General features: G+C 41.4%; 1 protein-coding gene across 11 annotated transcripts in view; it reads right to left on the bottom strand.

Annotated features, from left to right (window-relative positions):
- The window catches only part of TTC3 (tetratricopeptide repeat domain 3), a 103,980-nt gene that overhangs the window by 45,746 nt on the left and 38,725 nt on the right, over nt 1-19,509 (bottom strand). For 7 of the 11 annotated variants that reach the window (XM_059686431.1, XM_059686425.1, XM_059686426.1 and 4 more), the window contains 10 exons: nt 12,219-12,381; nt 11,346-11,391; nt 10,176-10,296; nt 8,227-8,290; nt 6,356-6,413; nt 3,433-3,517; nt 3,025-3,159; nt 2,308-2,388; nt 1,110-1,222; nt 593-713 (listed from right to left, as the gene is read on the bottom strand). In XM_059686431.1, coding sequence (XP_059542414.1) covers nt 593-713; nt 1,110-1,222; nt 2,308-2,388; nt 3,025-3,159; nt 3,433-3,517; nt 6,356-6,413; nt 8,227-8,290; nt 10,176-10,296; nt 11,346-11,391; nt 12,219-12,351 — 957 coding nt within the window. In that variant the 5' untranslated portion in view covers nt 12,352-12,381. Of the gene's footprint in view, nt 1-592; nt 714-1,109; nt 1,223-2,307; nt 2,389-3,024; nt 3,160-3,432; nt 3,518-6,355; nt 6,414-8,226; nt 8,291-10,175; nt 10,297-11,345; nt 11,392-12,218; nt 12,382-19,509 lie in introns of those variants that run through there. The other 4 variants (XM_059686436.1, XM_059686434.1, XM_059686433.1 and 1 more) reach the window with 2 other exon arrangements.

The raw sequence follows: 19,509 nt of genomic DNA, 5'->3' as shown, positions 1-19,509 counted from the left end.
TGGTCAAAAGCCAGTTCTTAGTACATGCCCAGGTTCCCCACAACTAAAGGCCTATCCTAGTCAATTTACACATAATTTAGTCTCTCAAAAACTAGCAAAGCATCCTCTGCTTCTGGATTTGAGATTAAATTTATACTTTGAGTCTTCGAGTACCCCTCAGTAATGACAGTAACTATGATGAAACAGCAATGCTACACCTTTCCGAGGGACAGCATACCTTTCTGCTTAAGAATGCACACTGAAATCAGAACACCTGGATTCAAGCCCAGCTCCACCATTTCCTGGCTGTTTAACCTTGAGCTCATTACCTAACCTCTCTAAACTTAATCTTTTCCCTCCATAAAATGGGGATAAATCATAGTACTCATCTGTAGGACTGTTGTAAGGATTAAAGGTAATGAAATGTGGCAGGTGTGTGACTGGCAATAGAAAACATTCAGTAAATGTTAGTTCATTCTCACTAGTCCTTAAAGGGGAAACACCTGTGGGGCAGCTGAGGCCAGAATGCTATCTCCTTTTCTGACACCCGAGCCAGTCAGTGTAGGCGGGCTTTCACAGTTAGTCAGAACTCTCTGCAGAAAGAAATGGTTACCTTTATTTTCCCTGGCCGAGTCTCTTCGATAACCACATTACTTGTGGGCCAAGTTAGCACTCCAGGGAGTCGACAAATCAGGGTTCTTGCTTTCTCAAAGTGATTAAGAGCTTCTAGAAACCTAGTCATAATAATGGAAAAAAAAGAAGGTATGAAAAGATGTCAAGAATTTTCATTCTCACAACAAAAGTCAGAGATTCCAAGCTAACTAGTAAGAGTACATTTGAGCCCAGCCAGAGTGACTCAGTGGTTGAGTGTTGACCTATGAACCAAGAGGTCATAGTTCAATTTCAGGTCAGGGCACATACGAATTAATGCCCAGTGGGGGGCGTGCAGGAGGCCCCCCAGTTGATGATTCTCTCTTATCATTGATGTTTCTCTCTCTCTCCTTCCTTTCTGAAATCAATAAAAAAAATATATAAAAAGGATACATTTGATAAATCACTGCATAGATATAGTACCATAAATATAGAAATTCTTTTTTTTAAATTTTTACTTTATTAGGACATTTACTAACCTGTTTTTTTTCAAGTATACTTTTCCAATTCCACAGTAGGCCAAGCAATCGAGGCCCTCATTGGGGTAGTGTTCAATCATCCTCTTAAACTGGTTTTCAGCTTCAGATAATTCCTTCAAAGGCAGTAAGAACAATAATCACACACAAAAGAAATGCTGGACGTGATTTTTATCTGAAGGCTGATTCTCTTTGTAACATTAAAAACAACTCTCTGTCCAAAACTTCTTTGGCAAAATTACACCTTCCAGATTTCATTTTCTTAGCAATTTAGAAATTGTGACCATATGTACGATACTCACACCCAAAGTGATTCAGCTCCGGAATGAAAAGCTGGCACTGAACACGTCAAATCACCAACCAGATGAGCGTTTACGCCCACACAGAGGCCAGTGGTGCTGGCAGACACCACACATGTGACTTCTCGGTACAAAGACTGATGTAGACAATGACACCGTGCACATATCCTGGCTGAGTGCGGTCCCCTTGGGGGCACAGGCAGACAAATGCTCAACCTTAAAACCAGCCCTTTAGTAACAGCTTCACAGACAGAAGTGTGTTCTTTTGAATATTCTCAACTGTGGAAACCTCTGCTTTACATGAATTTTGTTTTGAAAAAAATCCAAAAACACTTAGCTCCAGGCAACACTGCTAACCCCACTGTGGGTGAAAAAAGAAATGTCACCACAAAATGGAGTTTGTTAGAAGCTTTGAGGCCAGTTCCAAAGGAGGCATTGCAAACATGTCTTAACACGTTAAGCGCCGTGTCAGTCACCAGTGGCTGACACTACATTTTCCGATTGGACCTCATCAGTCTCCGACTGCCAGCGTATCAGTGAAATTGGGTATCGCGGGCTAAACGGAAAGGAAGACCAAACAGGCCTGGCGCTTAACGTGTTAAGCAAGGGCTATACTGGAGTAAGTATATCACTTCCTTCTGGCTGGGGCTAGTCTGAATGATGAAATTCTTTTAAAGGTTCAAGTTCTATCACATGGTTTTATTTCTGTGATCAGTCTCACTACTTCAAAGTAAAACGCAAATGTAATAAACTATCTCTTCAATCCAAAAAAGCAAACATAACATACTTATTACTGCTCTGCCAAGAATAAAAGAATCGCGATGGGAAAACAACTGTGTTTACATATCTTCTAAAATCAATGACATATTTAAGTTGTTTATTATTCCTGTTACAAATCTTACCTCAGGCTGTCCTATTCCAAGGAGAGAAATAGCAAGTCCGTAGACCACTAACACATAGTTAATCATGGCCAGGTTCAATTGCTGTCAATAAAAACATTTGAGTTAAAAATCGGAAGATAATTCTGCCCAATTTGCATTATACCAACCTGTTAGCCACAACAGAAAAAAAGTGTAATAAAATCTCACTAATCACTATGATTGAGATAAAGGCCAAACTGAATTAGAAAATATATTTTGCAAAAATACACTGCTATCAAGTATTTAAAACACAGACTCATTGTCTCAGAGTTCCTTGAAGGCGTGGTTCATAACAGAAGTTACTCTCTTCTGAATGTTTGTGGGTACCAGTGACAGATGAAGACATTTATTTGCTGCCTTACAACCTTGCATAAAGCATTTGCCTAGCTATTACTTTCTTTCTGAATGAAAAGATGTGACTAAAACTGGTCCAAAACCTTGCTTTCGTAGTTTATCAAGAGAGAAGGCCAGGAGTTCTAAGGACACCAACTGGGGAGCAAAGAGGGAGGCGCACGGTGAGCGCAGGCATGAAGGCTGGGTCAGCGCGCGCGCGCGGCTCCTCACTGCCTGGCCGGAGGAGACTCAGGCCGTCTCCGCTGGGCAGAAGGTGCACTGGTAACAGTGAAGTGAGAGCCCGGATTCTCCTACACATGCATCTGGAGCCATCAGCACTGCTGACGAGTTAGACGGCAATCCTACCTTTACTTTCTGTGGATCTAGGCCGTTGAGCAGCTCCGAGAAGGACTGGGCCGCGCTGCGGCACCGCTGCTCCAGCAGAGCTGTGTAACCGTCCTGGATCAAGCTCCTCAACATTTTCATTATATTAGCAAAGTCCTGCAAAACAGAACAAGAAACAAACTGTTTCCTTTGGGAAGCAACAATTCTACAGTGTCAATCGCTACTTCAATCTCTGGCTAACATAACTGAAAAGTCAGTTTCTAAATTAACAATAGTTTGGCTTCTTAGCAATCACATATAAAGTAACATGTCCATAAATAAAAGTATAAAAAACAAATCTTAGAGATGTACATGGTTAGACTTAGCGCTTGTGAAAAGTGGTTTGTTCCCAGAGTTTGCTTTTTCCCCGGGAAAAGCCTTTTCCTGTACCTGGTGTGCAGCTCTGGAAGATTTAGAGAACTGTTTCTCCAAGAGGCTTTTCAAATCTGCTGGAAAACTCCCTTGTGAACTATAACTAAAAGAAAAGAGTGTTGTGTTGAATTATTTAAAATAAAACAGTCCGCTATATAAAGAAAAAATACTTTTACTGAAGGTCATTTTAAACACTGAGCAAATGAGTCACAAGCTCCTGAACTGAAATATTACTATGATGCCATTTCTTCTCAGATTAACCTCTAAATCTAATGAATCTCAATAAAAATCCCTGTAAAATTACAAGTGGAGGGAGGCCAGATAAATTAATTATTGAAGATGATATAGAAAAAACAGCTTTTGAAACAAACTAAGGGGAATTTGTGTGATTACCCAGTTATTACAGATCTACAGTTATCTATGACAACGTAGTCCTGAACAAGAAATGTGCCCAATAAATGTTGCACAGACGCTCCTCTCATGGGAAAATCTAGTAAGAGATATAACCTTTCAGAAAGCCTGGACCCCGTGCTGGTGAGGGGAAGAAAGACTCAATTCTCTGTCTTCCAACACCACTTCTAACACTAGATGTGTGTGTTTGATACCAGATACCTATCATTTTCCACACTAATTCTCCAACACCAACCGCGTGTCTAACAATTCCATTCAATTTTGACATTAATTCTGGGGTCAATGCGGGCCCCACAGGTGCCCTCACTTCAGAACAGCCACACCGGGGTGCCTAGGCTACCCACAATTCTGCCGAGCCAACTACAAATTCAGGGTTCCCGTGACCCCAGTTCAGATTCAACAATTCCCTAGAATGACTCATAGAACTCATGAAAGCATTATGCTTACTACTTACCAGTGTACTATGAAGGTTGTAACTCAGGAAAACTCCAATGAAAGAAACACATGGGAAGGGAGCTGGGTAGAGGGGGGTGATGGATAGCTTTCATGCTGTCCCAGAGTGGGCCACCTGCCCAGCACCTCCATGTACTCACCCACCCAAAAGCTCCCCGAAAAGAGATTTTCATAATGTTTCATTACACAGGCACAAAGGATTAAGTTGCTGGCCATTGGTGAATAAATTAATTCCTAGCCCCCTTCCTGAATTTCTCAGATACCAGGGGATGGGGCTGAAAGGTCCAACCCTCCAATCACATACTTGGTCTTTGTAGTGACCAGTCCCAATTCTGAATGCAGAGCCCCAGCCTTGAGTCACCTCATTAATATGATCTCAGGTAGGGTGGAAAGGGGCTTGTTTCAGGAAACTCCAAGGGAGCTCTGTGCCAGGGACCAGGGACAAAGATCAGATATACATTTTATTATTCCGCACCCTCTCACAGCTTAGTAAGAGTGTAAAAGTGCCAAGTAATTAATTTTCTGGTAGGACAATTTGACAATATCTATCAAAGTGAAATTACACACCCCTGGCCCTGGCCGGGTAGCTCAGTTGGTTAGATTGTGGGTTTGAACCCTGGTCAGGGCACATACAACAATCAACCAATGAATGCATAAATAAGTGGAACAACATATCAATATTTATCTCTCTCTCTCTCTAAAAATCAGTAAATAAAATTTAAAGAAAATTATGCATCTCCTTTGATAGAGCAATGCCACTCTAGAAATTTCTCCGAATATACATCTATGCGGTAAAATGTCCTGCAGCCATGAAAATGAAGGATGTAGATTTCCATGGTCTGTTATGGAAAGACACACAAGATACTAGAAAGGGATAAAACAAGCTGTCAGTCTGAATGGTTCTAACAACAGTGAAAAGGACAGTGATCCCAATGATGGTCATGTGTACTGAGCATTTACCATGTTCCAGTTCATACCACTTAATCACTAAATAATCCCATGAGGTAGACATAATCAAATCAGAAGCCTTCTGTTTGAAAACAGAAACAAAGTATCAGGAAACTAAATTTATCTTCAACAAAACCGGTTAAAATTGTAACTATACATTCAAACAATGAAAATATACTTGGTTTTGGTTTCTCCTGGGGGGCACACGAGGTGAGGAGGAAGACTCAGGATTTTTCTATGAAATAACAGAGTTACATAATATTCTATGCTCTTGCTTTGTATTTACTTTGTAGCAGCAGGGAAAAAATGGTCTTTTTAAAAAAAAAAAAAAAAGGCATTACTCATTCCTCTTAGTGCTTTGATATGCAAATCATTCTCCTTTAAGAATCTATTGAGGAATCAGCCTTAAGAAATGAGGAAAAAACTGACAACTGGTATTATTAGCAGAAATGGCTTTGCAGTTTCTCCAGCATCACTTTTTATTAACTTCACAAACTTCTGTATCTACTGTATGACTGATAATTCCACTCTGCAGTCAATTCCTATTTTGTAGGTGATGGGGGATTAACTATAAAGATAAGTGACAAGAGTTCCAACCATTAGCTTTAAGGGGCATGTTCGGTAGACGGATTTTAAAAGTGGCTGGTTCATTAATAAATCCTTCCTCCGGTGGTAACTGCTCCAAAGGGGCTCGGCCTGTGCACATGCCCATGCTGTGTCTGCAGAGTGAGCTTCCCGACGGCCAGCACTGTGAGCAGCGCGTTCCTACCGGAAGCTACTGGAGAAGAAGTGTGGGAAGTGAAGTAAGGTGAGCAGGGAAGGAGACTAGTTTGCACTTTATACTTCTCTGAATACTTTCCCTCTTCTGAGCATGTATTTTGGAGTTTTAAAATGTTAATACTAATATAGCTGTAATATGACTTTCAGAAATCAGTATTAACGTTCAGGATTCAGAACTCTCTGGTCAAAAATGATCGTCTTTGAAGACATGCCTTTGGTATTTGAAAGGGACTTTAGTACTCAACATAATATACATATGTAAAGGTAGCTACTACTTGAAAGAGATTTTTTTCTTTTTTCTTGGAAGGAGGACATTAGGTGAAAAACAAAACCTTACATAAAAACATACCTGAACTCCAACTCATTGTTTCGAGATTTTTGTTTTCCTTTATATTTTGGAGGTTGGCCTGTGAATACAAAAGTATTTGTTCCTCAAATCTGGATGTAAAAATTTATGAGCTTGAAAGTAAAATAATAGTTAAGTAAACTGAATAAGAAAGCAAAGGAAGCAATACCATGAGCGTTAACTACAAACAGGTAAGCCAAAAAAGAAGCTACTGATGATGTTTGTCTACGTGTGCTATGAAATTATTATAAATTATAATGGTCATTATTATATAGGCCTAGAGCAGATACAGAAATATAGGCTAAATTTCTGTTTTCAAGTAGTTTACAATTAGATGACAAGAAAAGACACTGTAATAATTAAACAGCAATCCCATTAAAAAGAAGAAAAAAATACTGAGTTACAGGCCCCGTGCTTCCTCTTGCTCCTCCAGCTCTATGAGCTCAGCCTTGTCCCGTCCCCTGGCAGGAGGAGCCTGTGTGCTGCTGGGCGGGGACAGACGTGCAAAGTTGTGCAGAAGAGAGCTGAGCAATGGGGTCAGGTGGACCTGATGGGAGCTTTGGGGAGAGACGCAGAGGCAAGTCAGAGCCCCTGGGTCAAGGACGGGATGAGAGCCTGAGCTGGCTCTGGTGGCCTCAGAAAGCAAGAGGCTCTGAAAAGGCAGAAGAGTTCCAGTTCGACTTCTGCTGTGTGACCTGTAGCAAAACCACTGCACCCTGACCACAGCACCTCAATTTCTTCTACTGAACGTAGATGCTAAAGTGTGGATGGTATTTAAATGATTTAAATGTACTGTATGATGATAATTGCCCAAGAAATATTGACAAATGTTTTATCCTCAAAGGTTTTTCACGTGCTATTAGAGCTACATCAGGGACGACAGCACCTGAGCTTCCCCTCCTTATAATGCTGCTGCTGTGCCAACCAAATGGAAATGCTCAGGGTAAGTGGTGGGATGTGTGGCATGGGAGCCAAAAAAGACAGGACTGCAGAAGCACAAACACTGAAAAGAAAACAAAAACACCAACAAAGGACAGGAGGGCAACAGGAAGGTCACAATCTCCCTGTAAGAACCCGGAAGAAACACATGAAAGATGGAGATAAGTAACTTGTGGTTAACAACAACTATCTTAAGTAAGTCATCAAGAAAATCTGTATTTTCTTAAGCTGTTTAAAAGGCAGGGAAGCATGTAATCCACTTTAGATCGATTTCATCAAAATCTGGTAGTATCAAGGGAGACTGAGAAATAAATGAAGTGGGAATATTCTGTGGGCCCTTCATTTCCCATGGTGCCAATGCTGAGTCTATGAGGTCCTGCTGTGTCTGCCTGTTTCCTAGGGGCATAAGCAAACACATGCACCAAGCACAGACAATTTAAAGTAAACTAGGATGAGCCCTGTGGCTTGGCTCAGTGGTTGAGCGTCGACCTATGAACCAGGAGATCATGGTCAGGGCACATGCCCAGGTTTTGGGCTCGATCCCCCTACATGGGGTGTTGGGGAGGCAGCTGATCAACGGTTCTCTCTGATCATTAATGTTTTTATCTCTCTTTCTCTATCCCTTCCTCTCTGAAATCAATAAAAATATATATCTTAAAAAAAACAACTCGCCAAATAGAAATTAGATAGAAACCAAGAGGAGTTTCATCTTTCTGTTCCATTAACTTTAGTTTGAGTTCCAAAATTAGATTTATTAAATAACATGAAAAGACGGAGTACTGGTTTCAAATAAATAATCAGTGTTTTAACACAGAAGCACTGCAATGTAAAAGGAGAACAAGAGCAACTATAAGTGAGGCTTGTGCGAATTTGGGGGCATAGGAGTTTAGACACCACCACGTGAACTCAGCAATAATTTACAGGGAAAAACTCACCTGATAGTGGTAGAAATTCAGGATGACAGGCACAATCATCTATAGTCAAAGCTTCATCTACCACCTACCCATGAAAATACAATTGGTGAGATTTACACAAGGAAAAGAAGTGAAAAAATAGAGAGGCATGAAGAGCTAAATAATAAAGTGGATTATAACAGAATTTATTCAAACACTAAAATATCTAGGTGGTTATTAAGCCTAAGTGAATAAACAAACAAAATGATAACTGACAGTAACAGATTATGGTATGACAAATTCTCCAATGACAATTCTATTTCTGACACCTGGCATGAGGCCAGGCAGGGCAGCTGTTCAGTCCTGAGTCAGTACTATCACATCTTTCCTGAGGCTGCTCTCCCTAAATGAGCACAGCTTCTCTGAGATTTTCATTATTAACAAAAGAATTATGCTCTGGTCTGGTGTCCTCAGTGGTTAGAGCATCTGCCTGAGAACTGAAGGATCATGGGTTTGATTCCCAGTCCAGGGCATGTACTTGGGTTGCAGGTTTGATCTCTGGCCCCAGTTGGGGCTTGTGCAGGAGGCAACCAATCAATGTGTCTTTCTCACATTGGTGTTTCTCTCTCTCTTTCCCCTCCCTTCCTTCCTCTCTTTCACTCTCTCTAAAATCAATGAAAATAATATCCTCGGATATTATTAACAAACAAATGTAACTATAGAGTGGCTTAAAAAAGTTCCCCCCAATGACTACTGTCCATCTAACCCACGACACCATTTTCATTTTCCCCATCAGACACTGGAGAGAAATATAAATGTGGACTTGGTGATATCTGCTGAGTTTTCAGCACACTACAGTTCAGAGAAAAACTCAGGTGCAGAGTGCCTCAGACCCTGGTCCCAGGACCAGGCTAGAGTCCTAGCAACGCCTAAGAAGCCATCAGACCAAGGTTTAGCTGAGCACAGCACAGAATCAAGGGCTTTGGCTATGGAGAGGAGCAGCAGAGGCTGCAAAAACACCTTGGGCAGAGAGGAGGATGGGGTGGCTCCCAGGCCCAGCACAGCACAAATTGGGTGGGTGGATGGACTGGTGCAGTGCGGGGCAGCCATGGAGTCTGCAAAAAATAAAAGATAGGAAAAGAAAAGTCCAAAGCATGGTAAGGGGTGGGGTGATTTGGGCACCAGACCCCACTGTCACTTATTCCCAAGTGACTCATTGAAAGACATGTAAAGGGGCCCTAGTTGGTTTGGCTCAGTGGGTAGAGCATTGGCCTGCCAACTGAAGGATCCCAAGTTCGATTCCAGTCAAGGGCACATGCCCAGGTTGCGGGCTTGATCTCCAGTGGGGGGCGTGCAGGAGGCAGCCAATCAATGATTCTCTCTCATCATTGATGTTTCTCCCTCTCCCTTCCTCTCCGAAATCGATAAAAAAAATATAAGATTCTCTCTTGCCCTGACGGGTTTGGCTCAGTGGATAGAGCGTTGGCCTGTGGACTCAAGGGTCCCAGGTTCGATTCCGGCCAAGGGCATGTACCTTGGTTGCAGGCACATCCCCAGTAGGGAGTGTGCAGGAGACAGCTGATCGATGTTTCTGTCTATCCCTTTCCCTTCCTCTCTGTAAAAAGTCAATAAGATATATTAAAAAAAAAGAAAAAAAAGATTTTCTCTTAAAAAAAAAAAAAAAAAAGACATGTAGAGGGAAGGCATACAAAGAGAACCATTGAAGTGTAAAATAAAATTTAGAAAAAAATAGTTTGAAAACGTACAAATGTGATTGCAAAAGAATTCTGTAACAATGAAATATTATTTTATGTAATTATAGGAGGTAGCCTGAATATTTATTTAAAAGACAGAATCATTCCTTGATATGAATAGGCAAAAAGAGGTTCATATCAACAAAATATTTAGTTTTCCCTTTCACCAAAATATTATTGCAAACATTTGAGACTATACTGGAAATAATTTCATTTTTAGTTTTTAACTGAGCTTACCATTAGATGCTGATTACCATCGTATGCCATTTCGTGGTAGGTTTTGCTGGAATCTCTTTCGATCTCTACAAAGTTAAGTGAAGTACTAAATGCAGGTGCTGGTAAACTAGGTGTGTTGGCTCTGAGTGGGGATAAAAGGAATAATTATTTTATTTCTATTGATTAGTATGCTTTTTTTAAAAAAGTTAACCTTCAAAGAAACAAGTTTCAGCAAATTCAGCCTTTTTTTCTTGAAAACAAGATTGTTTTAAAAGGATCCCTACTGCCCTAGCTGGTTTGGCTCAATGGATAGAGCGTCGGCCTGTGGACTGAAGGGTCCCAGGTTTGATTCCAGCCAAGGGCACATGCCTGGTTTGCGGGCTCAATCCCCAGTGGGGGGGCATGTGGGAGGCAGCTGATCAATGATTCTCTCTCATCCTTGGTGTTTCTCTCTCCCTCTCCCTTCCTCTCTAAAATCAATAAAATATATATAAAAAAATAAAAGAATCCCCATCTCTGAGTGGGCCTTATACCTAAACATTATTTTACATTTGGTATTAAAATCCAAAATATAATTTAAAAAACTTAAAAATACATTAAGAACAGATCAAGAAGTGTATTCTGGTTCCTAATATTAAAATAAGTCTCCTTGTTTTAAATTAACAGCTTCAGTATCTTAAGCACGTGAGGAAAAGCTTAATCTTCTTTAATGCAGACCCTGGGTGCTACTGGCTTTATTGCAAGCATACGCAAGTCTATCTGCTGCCTACTAGTATTTCTAACAGGAAGCATCTTAGCCTTTGAAAAAAATACCAGGAGTCAGAGGCAGATGTTTCCAGAACGGAGGCCAAGGCTAAGAGGCACAGACTGTGCCCTGCTCTCTGCTGCCAGGACCATCCATGATGGCCAAAACTGGTCCCATTCAAACACAGTAACATCCCATCATCATTTCACTCCTTTCCCATAGGCTAAAGCTACTGATCTCTAATACATACATATGCACATAGCTTAGTAAAAGAGTGGGCAAAATACACTGGGCACTTCACAGGTCACCTGACCTTACGCAGGAACACTTTAAAAACCACCTATCATCCTTCCACCCCCAACTTCATTGTGGTTGCTATTAGCTACTAAAGCATTAAACACAGAGATTCTTAAACTCACAGGGCAAAGCCATTCCTAGTAACTTACCCGCTTTCATAAAAGGCTTTAATTGGATTCCTAGTTGGTGTTCCGCCTATTAAAATCAATCACACACACAATAATCAGCGCATTGGTAACACATACTGTAAAAGATTTTCAAATTCAGAGAACTGAAAAGTAAGCCTAACCAATTTTACATTTTGAGATGCTTTTAGTTGATGAGCTTGTCAACAAAATGTTGTACAGCTGTTATTTGAAATCCCATTGGATGTGATCACTGAGTAGATGCAGCACTATGGAAATGTGAATCGGAGAGGGCACCTGTCTTCAAGGAGCTCACAATCTTATGATCACGTTATGTTGGATGACATTTGCTAGTGAAACAGAACACTCAGCTCAGCTCAATAAGACACCAAATACCCATAGAAGGAAAAACAGGAAAGACCTACACAGAGAGTGCAAAGTAAGGATTGTAGAATTCCTAGCCTGCACAGCAGACTTCTGAGATATATAAAATCAGCCCCAAACTTGGTGCAAAAACACCAAACAATCCTATTGAAGGGACTTTTCTTCAGGAAATAACTATAATAATAAAGGAGATAATTTTAAAACAATTTTGTTTCAAAAAGAATTTATTTCAAAATTCAAGAAGGCATATTTTCTATGCAAGAGTATATAATAATTCATTGCTGAATGTTTCAAATAAAAATATCAATCATTTATAATTATCTAATGGAATATAACACTAATATAATTCTATGCAGATAGAAATGGAAATTTAAGTGACTCAACCAAGATAACAAAGTAAGTTCAAATCATCTGAGAATTGATTTATGGTCCTCATTAATCCAAGAAACCCACCTTCAAAAGTTTTAAAGGGAATTCGACTGAAAACAAAAGAAAGAATCTCAGATGAAATACCTTGCAGATCTTCTATTTGTTGTTGTAACTTTACATGTTGCTGAATTAGATCATTGATTCCCTCAGGGTCATTTTTACAGAGTTTTTGAGCTTTACTGTTTGCTTGCAGGGCCCAGTCATATTCCCCCAGCATATAAAGAGCAGCACAGTAACGATAATGACCCTGTTCCAAAAAGATAAATTTAATTTTTCTCAAAAATATGCTTAAGTTAAAGGAAATCAATAAGGAAAAATATTTCACTTGAAATCTGATTAGTTACTTAAACTGTTAAATTAGAACCTAAAAAATAAATAAAAATGTTAATACCTCTCAGGATATAAAATTACCAAAATGAGCTAATTGAAAAGCAATGAACGGTATTCATAATAATGTTTAACAACTGTCTAGGGATCAGTATTTTCACTTAAAGAGATTTTTTTGTATGCCCAAAGAAAAAAATTCAACCTTTATTATATTTTACCAAAGAGTGAAATAATTTTTTATGCCAAATAAAGTATAAAAATCATTCATATAAATAACTTAAATTTGCTTCACAATACTTCAAGGCAGCAGTAGTCTCCAAGTGATTACATTCCTTACAGTTTAGAAGTCCATGGGATTTGAGAGTTGGGAGGACAGTCAGCTAGTGCAGCAGCTTTCCCACCTCTGGAGAGGAGCATGGGCACAATGAGGGGTAAAGCTAAGCTAGTCCTCTATCCATCACTCTCTTACCAGCTTTTCATTCTTTTTTCCTCTAAGTGTACTTGTTGGCTTTAAGAAAGAAAAGGTCCAAAAACCACTGATTTACTCTTAATTCTAATGATTGTTTTTTTTTGTTCTACAAAAAAGCTACTGGAGAAGAAGTGTGGGAAGTGTATGTGCCCTGAACCCTGGTCAGGGCACATACAACAATCAACCAATGAATGCAAAAATAAGTTTTGTTTGTGCTACAATGGCCCTGGCTGGCCCCCCTCAAGCATTTTGGGAAATCTGTGTCCAGCACGAACATTTTAATCTAGAGAGCTAACATGATCAGACCTGGGCTAACAAGGCTAGGAACTTGCCTAATGTCACTCCCTTACAGGCAAAACAAAGAACCCTGATCTATTCTGGGGCCAGAGCTCTTTTCTCTTTACTGTACACTTTACAAAGACCATTCTGATTCTATGAGATTAAAAAAAAACAAAAAACAGAAAAAAACTCCAGAGATACAGGCAACAGTATGGTGGTTACCAGAGGGAAAGGGAGGTGGGGGAGGCAAAAAGGATAAAGGGGGTAAATGGTGACGGAAGGAAACTTGATGGGGTGGTGAACACACAATATACTATACAGCTGATGTATTAGAGAACTGTACACCTGAAACCTATGTAATTTATGAACCAATGCCATCCTAATAAATCCAATACAAAGAAACATACAAAAAAATACTAATTGGAAAAAAAACTATCCTTTAATTAAAAAAAAAAAGAAAACTATAATTTCATTTAAAAATGAATAAGTGACCTTTTTAAGAAAGATGGGCTTTTCACTAAGAAAAGCCAGAAACAACCACAAGGACCTCTGCTTACCCAGGTGCTGTGCATGTATAATCCCACTCTGGTGCACCAACCCAACCGGTGAGCTCTGCAGCTATTTTTTAGCCAGAGAATTTAAGCTCAGATCAAAGAGTCAACTCAGATTGCACTTGTTCTAACTGCTTTTTGTCAAAAGGCATAAAGAAGATAAAAGAGATCTCTTAGAGGTACGCTACAATACCACATCCTATCTCCCAGCCATATATCAACTTTAAAGCATACATAACTGCATTTTTTAAAAAAGCCCTGGTCAGTTTGGCTCAATGGATAGAGCGTTGGCCTGCGGGCTGAAGGATCCCAGGTTCGATTCCCATCAAGGGCACATGCCCGGGTTGTGGGCTCGATCTCCAGGAGGAGGCATGCAGGAGGCAGCCAATCATCAATGATTCTCTCATCATTGATGTTTCTATCTCTCCCTCTCCCTTCCTCTCTGAAATCAATAAAAATATATTTTAAAAAATCACAGCCCATCTGGAGTGGCTCAGTGGTTGAGTGCTGACCCATGAACCAGGAGGTCATAGTTCAACTCCCAGTCAGGGCACATGCCCGGGTTGCAGGCTTAGTTCCCATTGGGGTGTGGGCAGGAGGCAGCCGATTGATGATTCTCTCTCATCATTAATGTTTCTCTCTCTCTCTCCCTCTCCCTTCCTCTCTGAAATCAATAAAAATATATTTTAAAAAATCACAGCACAGAAAATTGTCATCACTTATAGACCATACCTACTTAAATTAGTAAAAACACTCTCTTTTCAGTCCACCTTTTTCATCCTTTACTGAGTCCTTTTCCTTAAGCTTCACAATAACCAGTATAATCTCTACCAGTTAAGAAAGCATTTATGCATCTCTTTGCTGAAGGTGTTTGAATGAAGCTTAAATTAAAGGTATTTCAGGGAGTTGCTCGAACCCAATTACAACAGAAAGTCTTGTTTTTCTTTGACACTGTCTCATTCTCTATCACATACAAAAAATTCCCCTTGTTCATCTGCCTAGCGTCCCCTCCTTTTGGGTGCCACCATGTCCCTTATCCACTCAGACACAGTAATGGCAGTGCAGCTAACTCTACCATCTCAACAAGGAGGGTAGTGTAGGAGTATAGTTGTGACCCAGGAAATGGGCCCATCGCAATGCACCATTTCCCAGGTCAGTGATGGATCCACAGGTGGCAGGATGGCTCAGTGAGGCTAAGTGTGAGGCATCCCTCAGGTATACTACTATACAGATACTAAAGATGTTCTCTTTCCACTAGAATTAACAGTTATAGAGGATATCAGTTTGGTTCTTTTTCAAGATGATGCCAGGAGAACCCACACTCTACCACTTCTGGTCAAGATGGAGTAACAGGGATTGGATTTACCCTCCTGCCTAAAACCAACCACATACAGTATATGAAACAAAGGGTTGCACGACACTGGACATCCAGCAACAACAGAGGCTGATCCCTGACAGTGAGAAACACACAAAGTAAGCCCTATGCTTGCCCCAGCCTGCTGAGGGGACAGTGTCTAAGCCATGGCACAGGGAGAAGGAGCCAGGCAGAGACCAGAGTCTCAGTTAAGAAGGTAGAGCAGGCACTTGCTGGTTTGGCTCAGTGGATAGAGCGTTGGCCTGTGGACTGAAGGGTCCCAGGTTTGATTCCGGTCAAGGGCATGTATCTTGGTTGCGGGCACATCCCCAGTAGGGGGTGTGCAGGAGGCAGCTTATCGATGTTTCTAACTCTCTATTCTTCTCCCTTCCTCTCTGTAAAAAATCAATAAAATATATTTTTTAAAAAAAGAAGATAGAGCAGGAGTCCAGGAAAGCCATGGCAGCTCAAGGTCACAGCGCAGAGGACAGGGAGGAGAGCTGCACAGAGAACTCCAGAAGTCTTCACAGGGTCCCCCTTGAGTCTGGCTCTGTACTGATCAGTACCTGCATGTGGGGCAACTACCCAAGCGAGGGAAAGACCACCTGAAAAGCTAAAGGGGAACAGCAGTCAGCACTCACAGGATCAAGAATACTTCTTATTCCCGTCAACCAGAGTGGAAAACGTTATAATTCATGGAGTGTCAAGTTGAGCACTCAGAAGTTTTGCCTCAGTTATGGAGAAAAATTAGTCCTAGACTAAATACCACTATGCTCTAACCTCACCAAGTTTAAAACAAGACTCCAAAGAATTAAACTATTTCCAAGTAACTACAGCATCCCAAAGCAAAGCTCAAAATACTTACAGAAATACAAAAATATTACATAAAAGCACAATGTCTGGCATCCAATCAAAAATTACTAGGGCCCTACCCAGTTTGGCTCAGTAGATAGAGTGTAGGCCTGCGGACCAAAGGGTCCTGGGTTCGATTCCAGTCAAGGGCATATACCTCCATTGCATGCTCCTCCTTGGCTCGGGCCCTGGTCGGGGCGCATGCAGGAGGCAACCAATCGATGTATTTCTCTCACATCGATGTTTCTCTCTATCTTTCTCTCTCCCACTCTCTCTAAAAATCAATGGAAAAATATCCTTGGGTGAGGGTTAACAAAAATAATAAAAAGAAAAAAAAAAGAAAAAAAGAAACATACAGTATATAGAAAAATAGCCGAAACCGGTTTGGCTCAGTGGATAGAGCGTCAGCCTGCGGACTGAAAGGTCCCAGGTTCGATTCCGGTCAAGGGCATGTACCTGGGTTGCGGGCATATCCCCGGTGGGAGATGTGCAGGAGGCAGCTGATCGATGTTTCTCTCTCATCGATGTTTCTGACTCTCTATCTCTCTCCCTTCCTCTCTGTGAAAAATCAATAAAATATATTTTTAAAAAAAAGAAAAAAAAAAGAAAAATAATTACAGGTATGCAAAAGAGGAAAATGTGAACTATAATGAAGAGAAAAGTAAGTCAATTGAAACCAATCCAGAAATGACACAGATGGCAGAATTAGTAGATAAGGACATTAAAACAGTATTTTAAATTTATTACACACATTCAGGAAGCTAAAAAAAGTTTGAGCGTTTGAAGACATACAATACGTAAGAAATATTCCAATTGAAATTCTAGACATGAAAACTATAGCATTTAAGATGAAAAATATGTTGATGGCCCTGACCGGTTTGGCTCAGTGGATAGAGTGTTGGCCTACGGACTCAAGGGTCCCAGGTTCGATTCCGGTCAAGGGCATGTACCTTGGTTGCAGGCACATCCCCAGTGGGGAGTGTGCAGGAGGCAGCTGATCGATGTTTCTCTCTCATCGATGTTTCTAACTCTCTATCCCTCTCCCTTCCTCTCTGTAAAAAACCAATAAAATATATTTTTTTAAAAAAAGAAAAAGAAAAGAAAAATATGTTGATGGAAATAAAGGTAGATTAGACATTGCAGAAGAAAAGATCAGTGACCTTGAGGACAGCAATGGAACCTTGGTAAAATGAAACAGAGAAAAGACTGAAAATGAAGCAAAGAAACAAGGAAGCACAGCTAAAAACACAAGAAAATTGTGTACAGATCGGATCCAACCATGCCAGAAGCTAACCCCTAGAATTTTCAATTTCAGGAACCATTAAATTCCCTTTTCTCCTTAAGCCAAATCTGAGTTAGGTTTTGTCATTCACAAACAGGAGAGTCCAAATAAACCCCTAAAAATTAAAAGGTTCTTGAGGACATTGTGAAACTATTGGTTTGTACCCTATACAACAACATCAAAAGGTAATGCACACAGAGAACTTCTAGGGCCGTGAAAAGACACCCTGTGAAGCACAATGTCATTATAAATTTGTCCAAACCCAGAAAATGTACAACACCTCGGCAGTGAGCTCCAAGTTAAACTGGACTTTGGGTGATGATGACGTGTCCGTGGAGGTTCATTAATTCCACAACTGCACCACTCTGCTGGGGGATGCTGACAATGGGGGAGGGCATGTGTGCGTGGGGTAATGGGATTATGGGAAATCTCTGTACCTTCCTCCTCTTAATTTTGCTGTGAACCTAAAACTGTTCTTAAAAAAAAAGAAAAGTCTTAAAGAGTAAATATTTTCTTTGATAAACTAAATCAGGAATGAACATTCTAAATAAGGTACTCAAAGTAATTTTAAAAGTTTTAGTACTCTTTTTCTAAGTTGATACTAGATTAAAATAACAAAAGATATCTCTGGAAAACCAGTATCATGGTCTAGGTTTTACTACTAAGAATTCTACCATCCATTCATTCTGAACATATTTATGGAGCAGCTGCCAAATGCCAGGTGCAGAAGTCAGCAAAGGGTTTTTAAGCACAACAATGACTTATACTGAAAACAGCAACCATCACCACCCTCAATCCAGTTTTGTCTTTTACTTGTAATGGCACCTTGCAAAGTCACTGTACTTTTCTGAGACTTAATTTCTTCATCTGTAAAATAATGTACTTAGAAAGTGACTCCAAAAGTTAAATGCAGAAGTCCACCTGAGAAATCTTATAATCCCCAGATTTTACACTCCTAGACCACCCGAATCACAAATTGAAGGCTCTAAAATTCTACGACTCCACTCACTCTGGCTTAAAAATAAATTATGGCCCTGGCTGGTGTGGCTCAGTTGGTTCGAGTTGTCATCCCATTCACCAAAGGATGGAGGGTTCAATTTCTGGTCATGGCACATACCCAGGTTGCAGGTTCAATGCCTGCTCAGGGCATGCATGGGAGCCAACTGGTCAATGTTTTTCTCTCTCTCTCTCTCTCTCTCTCTCTCTCTCTCTCTCTCTCTCTCTCTCCCTTTCCATCCTTTTCTCTCTAAAAATCAATGAAAACATATTTTTAAAATCAGTAAAATCAATAAAAGCATATTCTTGGGTGAGGATTAAAAAATAATAATTAAAAAAATCCTATCTAATAAAAGAGAAAAATGGTAATTGGCGTACGACAATACCCTTTTCATTGGCTAATCAGGGCTATATGCAAATTAACTGCCAACTAAGATTGGCAGTTAACTGCCAACAAGATGGCGGTTAATTTGCATATGTAGGCACAATGCAGGGAGGCGAAAGGGAAAGCAGGAAGAAGCCCCCTGCCACTGACAGTGATCGGAAACCCAGGGGGGAGCTAAGAGCTGGGGGGCAGGGCAAAGGCGGCCCTGGGGCCACCTTTGCCCTGCCCCCCAGCCATGATCAGAGAATCAGGCGCCTTTGCCGCCCTGGCCAGTGATAGCAGGAAGTAGGGGTGGAGCCAGCGATGGGAGCTGGGCACGGTCGAAGCTGGCAGTCCCGGGAGCTAGGGGTCCCTTGCCTGGTCCTAAAGCGAAGCCCATGATCGCGGGGCCGCTGCAGCTGTGGGTCCCCGCTGCCCGGGCCGGATGCCTAGGCCAGAGGCGTTAGGCCTGGGCAGGGGCAGAGCCTGCAACCGCGGGGAGCTGGGGGTCCCCTGCCCAGGCCTGACACCTCTGCCAGAGGCCTCAGGCCTGGTCAAGGGGCCGATCCGGTGATTGGTGATTGGAGGGTGATGAGGGTCAACTCCTCTGGCCGAGGCATCAGGCCTGGGTGGGGGGCGGAGCCAGGGATTGGGGGGATATGATGGTCCCCTTGCCCAGGCCTGAAGCCTGGGTCAGAGGCGTCAGGCTTGGGCGGGGGGTGGAGCAAGCGATCAGAGGGAGATGGGGGTCCCGTGCCCAGGCATGATTCCTGGGCCAGAGGCCTCAGGCCTGGGCGGGGGCCAGAGCCAGTGATCAGGGGGAGATGGGGGTCCCCTGTCCAACCCTGACACCTCTGGCAGAGGCGTCAGGCCTGGGCAAGGGGCCGATCAGGCGATCGGA

The sequence above is a fragment of the Myotis daubentonii genome, chromosome 3, assembly GCF_963259705.1.
Source record: "Myotis daubentonii chromosome 3, mMyoDau2.1, whole genome shotgun sequence".
NCBI lineage: Eukaryota > Metazoa > Chordata > Mammalia > Chiroptera > Vespertilionidae > Myotis > Myotis daubentonii.
Note: the sequence above shows the minus strand (reverse complement) of the source record. Positions and strands in the feature narration are given on the sequence as shown.